The following is a 9,911-nucleotide window of genomic DNA, read 5'->3' on the forward strand; positions in this document are numbered from 1 at the left end:
AATATTAGTAAACAAAAGCAGAGTCTATCTTGTCCCTGGGACTGTACCTTCAATGCGCATGCCCCACTTGGATATTTGGGATGTTACGAGCGTCGTACCGATTTTTTACTTATATTGGCTAGTAATCGATTTGAAGAGGGCAATCACAAAGTATTTCGTTCCAGCCAATAGTGAGTAATGTAACTCCACCTCTTTCAGTACAGTAAAAGACTACTAATGCAAAATAAATGAGGATCTTGGAGTTCATTTGATGCTAGTCTAGCTGGATAAATATTTTTTACGTATTACTATGAAAATAATAAGTAGTTTGCCTTCATTTCTTCTCAATTATTTGAGAAAAAAATAATTCCTCTACACATTACAAACATTAATTTGAATCATAAGTCCACACAAAGATATATTATTAATGATTCATGAGAGTGCGACTGTTCACTGTCAGTGGCAGACTCGACCACTTCAATGGCGGCTCCAAAGCACCCCATTGTTGAACACAGAGAATGAAAGTAGTGCAAGTATAAGTGGCTGGAGAATGACTGGGAGAAGGAGGGATGTGGGAAGAGAGGAAGAAATCAGTAGGATGGAAGTTGTGGAAGCAGTGACGAAAGTTAGAATGGGGAAAGCCCCAGGAATTGATGGAGCGTGTGGTGAAATGCTGAATGATAGGGGAAAGATAGTAGTAAAATGAATGTGGAAGATGTGCAGATTGACCTGGGAGAAAGTAGAGTCCTGGAGGATTGGCAGTTATGTATAATTATTCCCCTGTACAAAGGAAAAGAGGAAAAAGAAGTATGTGCTAATCATAGGGGCATATGTCTTCTTAGTGTAATAGGAAAAGTATATGGTATGATACTTATTGACAGAGTTAGGAAAATAACAGAGGAATTAGTTGGAGAAGAACAGGGAGGATTTAGGAAGGGAAGAGGTTGTGTAGATCAGATATTCATTCTTAGATCTTAAGTGGAAAAGTTTCTAGAGAAAGGAAAGTTGTATGCGGCCTTCATGGATTTGGAGTGGATATACAAGAATTGTGGAAATTATTAAGAATATATGGAGTACTGTAGATGGGAAGTTGTTGAAGGCTGTGAAGAGTATGTACAAGGGTGCTAAGGCTGTAGTGCGTGTGGATAGTGAAATGAGTGAATTTTTCTATTTGAAAGTTGGATTGAAACAAGGATGTGTCATGTCTCTATGGTTGTTCAGTCCGTATATGGATGGGGTTATAAAAGAGATACAAGGTAGGGCAGTGGATGTTGGAGTGGCCCTAGTGTGAGAGGGCAGTGTTTGGAAACTCCCTGTACTGTTGTTTGCAGATGATACAGTGTTGTTAAGTGAAGACGAAGGGAAGCTGCAAGGCTTGATGGATGAGTTTAGGAGAGTGTGTAAGAAACGGAATCTAAAGGTGAATGTAGGGAAGAGTAAAGTTATGATCGAGAGAGAAGTGAAGGTAGTGAATGTACTTTGAGGTTGGATGGTGATGAAATGGAAAATGTGTTTGCATATAAGTACTTGGGTAGTGTGATGAGTAAGGATGGAAGTTTAGAGGGTGAAGTGCTTGAAAAGGTACAACAGGGAAGAAAAGTTGCTTGTTCCTTGAAAGCATTGATAAGAAACAGGGAAGTGAGTATGGAAGTGAAAAAGTTACTACTTGACTGTATTGTGATACCAACTCTAACATATGGAAGTGAAGCTTGAACCTTGTTGGAGGGAAAGAAGTCAAGAGTGAGAGCAGTGGAAATGAGTTATTTGAGAGGAGCATGTGGAGTTACGTGGAAAGTCAGACTGACAAATGAGGAAGTGAAGGAGCATTGTGATGTGGATGTGGATGTGATTGGAAGCATTAGGAGAAACACATTGAGGCGGTTTGGCCATATGGAGAGAATGGAGGGTGAGAAACTGACGAGGAGAGTGTATGTGAGTGAGGTGGAGGGAGGGAGAGGGAGGTGGAGGCCAAAGATGAGATGGAGAGGAGAGGTATATCAGAGAGGGGGGTGTGAGCTGGGAGTAGGGCAATGAAATGGCGGGGGACAAGGCGACATGGAGGCACTTTGTTTGTGGCCATCCCTTATGGGATTAAGGCATCTGGCAATAGATAAACAGATAGCTAGAAAAATATACTGAACTGGAGGGGCTATATACAAGGTGCTATCCATAATTATCCGAACTAATGCTATATAAATGTAAAATCTCACCATATCTCCTATTGGCCACCATCACCCTTGAAGTAGTTCCTTTGCGCATTGATACACCAGTCCCAGCGCTTCCTCCATTGCTGGAACGCATACTGGAAGTCCTTTTTGACAAGAGTGTCAAGCACTGCCTGCTCTTCCTTCTGGATGTCCTCAGTGGTATCAAAACAATGCCCTCTCAGCTTAATCTTCATTTCTGGGAACAGAAAAAAGTCACAGAGGGCCTGGACAAGAAGGTTTCATCTTCTGAGGTGAGTCCAAGAAGCTCAGTGCAGACATCAACGTGTTGCTGCATGTGGTCAGTCATCAGGAGCCTGGGGACAAATTTGGCTGTGGTGCGGCACTTGCCCAATTCTTCAGTGAGAATCCACTGACATGTCACAAAACCAGTTCCCACCTCCTCACCCATATCATCAATGCTCCGACGTCGATCCTCGCAGATAAGCTTCTGAATTTTTGCAACATTCTGAGGAGTTGTGCCGATTGACGGCCTCCCTGTGTGGTTGTCATTGTCAACTGATGTTTGACCAGCCTTGAACCATGCCTGCCACTGAAACACCTGTGTCCTACCAAGAGATTGCACACCAAACATTTGTTGAATCATAATCAGGGTCTGTTTTGCATTTTTCCTGAGATTTGTAGATAATTTGATGCAAAGTCACTGTTCCTTTTTTATATCTGTCCGAAAATCGCCTGACGACACATGCACGAGAGCAAACAAAGGAATATCACAAATCCTCACGTCTGCCTAGCTCCTTGCTACGTGGCATACTGACTCACAATGCATGTTAGTACTGCCACCTAGAGATGCATCACGCTACTACAATCTGTTTAGGCGTCGTGATCCCTGTCCTGAAAATTTTGGATATCATCTCGTATGACTTTGAATCCAATGCAGTGACCATTTTTAACATCCTCTAAATTCTAATGTGATTTGATGGTGACAGAATGTAGAATGTCAGTCCTGTGATTCTAGAGGGTTTGGGCGGGGACAGAATGTAAAATAAGTCAGTGTAACAGCACTAGGCTGGTATTGGAATCATCCAGTGTACATTAGGAAACAAATGTGAGAGAAATCAGTAGCTTTCTATTGTTTAGTGGTGCAGAGGTAGCACTAGGCGGAGTAACTTGGCACCCATATTCACCACACAGGGACTTGCCAGATGTGTGGTACAGTCAGTGGATGTATTTTGTTGCTGATCAACCCCAGACTGTCTGGCCAAGCAGACCCATTAGCTGCAGACAAGCAACACTACAGGGTTGTCCCGTGCATTGACATGATGTTCCTTTGTGGCTGACAGTGCCTAACCCAAGCAGTGTGTGGGGAATAGCTTGGTTTAGTGCCTGGAATGACTGCCACATTTGCATCTCTCCACTCAGTTAATAGGAGCACCATAGCAGGCTCCACTTCACCCTATAGTTTAGTTATATTGTTACCAGCCAGAGTTGTAATGGTTTCATGTGTTATAGGAAAGTGTTAGGCTTGTCACTGAGCATAGAGCCACCTGATATGGAAAGGAGAGTCATAAATAATAACAGAAAGGGAAGGGAGAGGCTAGATGAGATGGGGATAGACAGAAATAAAATGAGACGGGGGAAGGGAGAAGTTCAGCACTACCATACATTGTGAGTTGATGATGGTTTCCACCACCTATTACCTTCAGTCATTATTTAAATTATGTAATTACAATTACTGTATGTACAGAGAGGTCCCGAAGATACGAGCAATTAGGTTCCATTTGGCATTGTTGTACAGTGGAGTCTCTTTTATCTGAAAATCATGGGGCTTTCAAAGTTTCGTTTAACTGATTTTTTGGGATAAGAGATACTGAAATAATATCCAGGATACAAGGGAACAGTATTGTACTCACCTTTCACCCATTTCTGGTGACGTCTAGTCCACCACCACCACCAGCATCCCAAAAGCCACTCAACCATCACCAAAATACTTAATACACTTTAGTAACTAGGTTTAGGAAGTGGAGAGATGGTATGGGGCACAAGGGTTTAAGGGTATCTATCTATCGCCAGACGCCTCAATCCCGTTTGGGGTGGCCACAAACAAATCGCCTCCAAGTCGCCGTCTCCCGCCATTTCACTGCCCTGCTCCCAACTCACACCCCCCTCTCTCATATACCTCTCCACCCCATCCCTCCATATCATCCTCGGCCTCCCCCTCCCTCTTCCCTCCACCTCACTCACATACACTCTCTTTGTCAGTCTTTCACCCTCCATCCTCTCCACATGGCCAAACCACCTCAGTGTGTTCCTCATAATGCTTCCTATCACATCCACATCCACACCACAACGCTTCTTCATATCCTCATTCATCAGCCTGTCTCTCAATGCGACTCCACAGGCTCCTCTTAAATAACTCATTTCCACTGCTCTCACTCTTGACTTCTGTCCTTCCAACAATGTCCAAGCTTCACTTCCGTATGTTAGAGTTGGTATCACAATATTGTCATGTAGTAACTTTTTCACTTCCATGCTTACTTCCCTGTTTTTTATCACTGCTTTCAAAGAACCAGCAACCTTTCTTCCCTGCTGTACCCTTTCACGCACTTCACCCTACAAACCTCCATCCTTACTCATCACACTACCCAAGTACTTAAACGTACTCACATTTTCCAATTCCTCACCATCCAGCCTCGCTGTACATTCACTGACTTCACCTCTCTCAAAGACCATCACTTTACTCTTCCCTACATTCACCTTTAGATTCAGTTTCTTACACACTCTCCCAAACTTATCCACCAAGCCTTGCAGCTCCCCTTCGTCTTCACTCAACAACACAGTATCATCTGCAAACAACAGTACAGGGAGTTTCCAAACACTATCCTCTCTCACCAGGGCCACTCCAACATCCACTACCCTTCCTTGTACCTCTTTTATTACCCCATCCATGTACAGATTGAACAATCATGGAGACATGACACATCCCTGTTTCAATCCAACTTTCAAAGAGAAAAATTCACTTAGTTCACCATCCACACGCACTGCAGCCTTCGCACCATCGTACATATTCTTCACATTATTCAACAACTTCCCATCTACTCCATATATTCTTAACACTTTCCACAATCCTTGTCTGTCCACCCTGTCATATGCTTTCTCCAAATCCATGAAAGCCGCATACAACTTCTTTCCCTTCTCTAGAAACTTTTCCACTAAAGATCTAAGAATGAATATCTGATCTACACAACCTCTTCCCTTCCTAAAGCCTCCCTGTTCTTCTCCAACTAATTTCTCTGTTCTTTCTCTAACTATGTCAATAAGTATCCTACCATACACTTTTCCTATTATACTAAGAAGACAAATGCCCCTATGATTACCACACAATTCTTTTTCCCCCTTTCCTTTGTACAAGGGAATAATTATACCTGACTTCCAATCCTCCAGGACTCTACCTTCCTCCCAGGCCAATCTGCAGATCTTCCACATCCATTCTACTACTATCTCTTCCCCATGCTTCAGCATTTCACCACACACTCCATCAATTCCTGGGGCTTTCCCCGATTTAACTTTCTTCATTGCTTTCACAACTTCTGTCCTACTGATTTCTTCCTGTCTTCTCACCTCCCTCCTTCTCCCAGCCATTCCCCAGCCACTTATACTCGCATTACTTCCATCCTCTATGTTCAACAATTCCTTAAAGTGTTCTCTCCATCTGCTCACTTTTTCTCCCTTCTCCACTAGTAATCTACCATTTTTATCTTTCACTCCCCTGCTAACTTCACTTCCAACCTTTCTTACTCTTTTCACCTCTTTCCAGAAGATTTTCTTACAGTCCCTCCACTTTACACTCAGATTCCTTCCAAATTCCTCCTCCACTCTCTTCTTACTCTCTCTTACTAATCTTTTCACCTCTCTCTTTCTTTCTACATATAACTCTCTCTTCCGCCTCTCAGCTTCTTCCACGCCCCTATTTCTCATCCATTCATTGTATGCTTTCTTCTTTTGTGCCACAGCCTGTTTCACCTCTTCAGTCCACCACGCTGTTCCTTGCACCCCCCTCCGTCTTCTCTTCCTTCCACACACCACATCATATGCTGCACATATTTCTTCAGTAAATATCCTACACACACCTTCCACGTCTCCCATCTGCTCCAGTTCATATTTGCCCAATCGTTCCTTCACTTCTCTCTTATACTCTGCCTTTTTCTCATCCCCTTGTAACCTTTCCACTCTCCTTGCGACTACTCCTTCCTCTCGTCTTTCCCTTCTTCTATTCCTCCATCTTACTTGAATTCTATCTCTGGCCACCACCAAGTAGTGGTCAGAAAGTCCACTCCCCCAACCTCTATGAGCTCTTGCATCCATTACACATCTTCGCATCCTTTCATGCACACACACATAATCAATCATTGCCTTCCTTTCTTTCAGTTCACCACCCACCCTTCTCATCACTCGCCATGTATACCTGTGGATCATTTTATGCCTGAAGAGGGTATTGGCTATCATCAACCACCTCCCAGCACAAATGTCCACTAACGCACTCCCATTCTCATCTATCTCAGCAGGCACACCCCACTCACCAACTATTCCATCCACCTTCACATTCCCAACTTTACCATTCATTGAAGGGTAAATGCAGATAAAACAAAAGTGATGATATCTAGGGTTGGTGGCGGTACTGTCAAAGACGAGGGAGAGTGGCCATGTGCAGCTTGTCACAAGGGCGTGGAAAGTAATTCCATCTTGTGCAGTGTGCGTGATAAATGGGTGCATAAGAGATGTAGTGGTATCAGAGGTAGACTGCGAGATAATGCTGATTTTATGTGTACGGCGTGTCAGGGTGAGCAGGTGGAGATTGTCAGACGTGAAAGGATTGAACTTGCTGGTGAATCTCTTGAGTGTGTGGAAGAGTTTTTTTTTATTTGGGAGACATGTGTGCTGAAGGTGGGGCTGGAGCTAGCTCTGTGGGTAGGGTGAGAAGTGGTTGGTAGAAGTTCAGGGAGCTCTTGCCTCTCCTGACATTGAGAGGACTTTCCCTACATGCTAAGGTGTCTTCGCAGCATGTGTTAGGAGTGTAATGCTGTATGGTAGTGAGACCTGGGCAGTGAAGGAGGAAGATTTTCGCCAGCTCAGACGTACAGAAATGACAATGATTACGTGGATGTGCAGTGCGTCCCTGCGTCCAAGGCCTGGAGGGGCTGGGTTTACGATGGAAGAGTTGAGAGGTAGAATGGGACTGGAGTGTATTGGTGTTGTGATGAGAAGAGGTAGATTGAGATGGTTTGGACATGTGGAGAGGATGGGGGATGATAATTGGGTGAGGAAGGTGAGAAATGTTAATATTGGGGGTGGGGTTACGAGGGGTAGACCGAGGAAGACATGGGACGAGGTCATTAAGTGTGACCTTTGGGTTAAGGGACTGAACAGGGAGGCTGGAATAGATCGTGCAGCGTGGAGAGCCACCATTATGTGACCAAGGCCAACACATGCAAGCATGTTGGAGCCTTTAAAAACGAAAAACGAAAAACGTATGTAACTGCACATTTGTAACTGTAATAGAAACTGTCTACTTAAAGAAATCTTCACTCAAATAAACTTAATTAAATAAACCTTTACCAAAACAATTACGTACACTCAATCCTTGTAAATTGCGGTAGTTTGGGTTTGGACCACTGCCGCGATTTACGAATTCTTTGTGAATTATGAATAATAACTCTTATGTGAAAAATTAATTTGGGTCTGGACTTTGGCCAGTCCGCCCCCACAGCACCCGACCTACACCTATCTAGGCACCATCAAACACAAACATATAAATTTAGGAATATTCAGTGCATGTATTAAATAGAAATATGCAGTGTTAGGGGATCTCACCTTAATCCTATGATGACATTGCTTAAGTTAATGAAGTGGGGTGGTGTTGGGAAGAACTTAGAACCTCTCAGCATGAGGTGGGGGTGCTCCCTCATGCTGTTCTCCCATCTCCAGCTCCTCTGCCTCCCTCAGGAAGCCCTCAAAGTCTGCCTCAGAGATGACAGATGCTACGTCATCAAATTCCTCAGTGAATGAAGGGCCAGGCTGTGGTTCAGGCTCAGCTTCTGCCCTTACCCGGGCAAAATAGTGGACGAAGAGTTCCTGATGTCTCTCATTAACTCTGCAATTATGCATGTCCTTGTAAAAATGCACAGCTTTTTCTAGGTAACGAATACACTCACTACACCTTTCCTCATCACGTTCAATGAATTTCACAATCTCTTTGGCCAAGTCTATGTAAACAAGCAAAGCACTGAGCTCCTTCATAGAAGGCCCTCCACGTTCCTGCACATTCACTTCACTCGCTTGATGGTTGGTCTGCTCCAAATGTTGACTGTACGACAACGGCGGCAGCTTCTTGACGCCATACTGCTTAGAGCGCTTCATCGGGGGGTCGGGAGGGGCCATGCCAGGTAGGAGGTGGGGGGAAGTTGCACTAAAAAGGCAGGTAGCTCTCGTACTCCACGACGATGGTCTGTAGTGTGCGGACTGGCGGGACAAGAATAACAACAACATGGCGGCATTAGTATGCACACTTGCCACCAGGGACGCACGGTGATTGGGTGTTGGGTCACAATTTTCAGTTCGAATGCTGCGGTTTACGGTTCTTCTCGGAAAAGGCCCACTTGGGTGCCTAGGTCCGCGATTTTCATGACTTAACAGTGATTTAAGGTTGCCGCTGTCTGATAGCCACCTAACCGTGATTTACGAATCTGTGCTTTATGAACACGTGATTAATAAGGATTGAGTGTAATTCACTGTAAGCAATTCGGACAAATAAAGTCTTAAACCTGATTTTTCTTCATATTTTCTGTTTCCTTATTCAGTCATTTCCACATCATCTCCCACATCATCCAAATCTTCTGAGGTGGTGGATGCAGGTGAGGGATTGAGCAACTCACAAGCAGGGGACATGCTGGGTGGTGGTGGGGTGGGCCTGATGGGAGACAGAGTCAGGGATTCCTGTGTTGGTGTAGGCTCTGGTGTTGGTGAACATGTCCTCTGTGTGGAACTTAAGAATTCGTTGTGTGAAGAGAGGCCAGTGAACGAGAAGTGAGCATCAGTTGAAGTGGTAGCTGCTATCCTCCCTCTTGAAAAAATTCCCAATGTCTGACAGACGAATAGCCTACAACGACGGTTTTGAAACTCATCCTACCTGGAGTGCATTTGTAAAAGTTCCTGAGCTGAGTACGCTTCGTTTCTTTCCATGAATTTAATAAGTGCCTGGAAGTCCTGATCATCTTTCCATCCACACTTCTGTTCTTCCTGCTCATCTTCATCGTCGGATAATCTTTGTCAGCGTCTTTTTCATCAGGAGACAGTACAACATTAATGAGTTGTTGGTCTGTATACACCCTCGCTGTTGGGGCGTCATTGTCAGCCTGCATCCACTGTGACACCTCCTCTGCATTCAACTGACGGAGTGGGTGGCATTTCAGTGCTTGAGTGATCACCTCTTCGAAAGACAGACATTTTTCTGTGGAGCTGACCTCCTCCGGCAGCAAAGCTAACTATTCTGTCTCAGGCTACATAGCCTTCCAAGCCTTCACTAGCATAGACTTTCCAATTTTCTGCCATGCCGCTGCAAGGTCAAATATGCACTCCTTGAGATTGTAGCTTTTCTGGAAGTCCAGTATACTGCCACCTGTGAAGTTCACAAACTTGTGAGTGAAAATGGATTTGTAGTTTTTCTTGACTGCCTGGATGATGCCTTGATCTTGTGGCTGGATGACTGAG

General features: G+C 44.3%; 1 protein-coding gene across 1 annotated transcript; it reads right to left on the reverse strand.

The window, feature by feature from the left end:
• Positions 1-2,376: 2,376 nt before the first annotated feature.
• On the reverse strand, positions 2,377-9,171 carry LOC145405540 (protein GVQW3-like). The gene is made up of 2 exons (XM_080276882.1): positions 9,077-9,171; positions 2,377-2,752 (listed from the first exon to the last, which is right to left on the reverse strand). Exons 1-2 carry the CDS (start codon positions 9,169-9,171, stop codon positions 2,377-2,379), a joined length of 471 nt encoding a protein of 156 aa, XP_080133008.1.
• Between the last annotated feature and the right edge of the window lie 740 nt (positions 9,172-9,911).

This window comes from Coenobita brevimanus, chromosome 67 (genome assembly GCF_032717465.1).
Source record: "Coenobita brevimanus isolate Jiangsu-jjx chromosome 67, ASM3271746v2, whole genome shotgun sequence".
NCBI classification, from domain to species: Eukaryota; Metazoa; Arthropoda; class Malacostraca; order Decapoda; family Coenobitidae; genus Coenobita; species Coenobita brevimanus.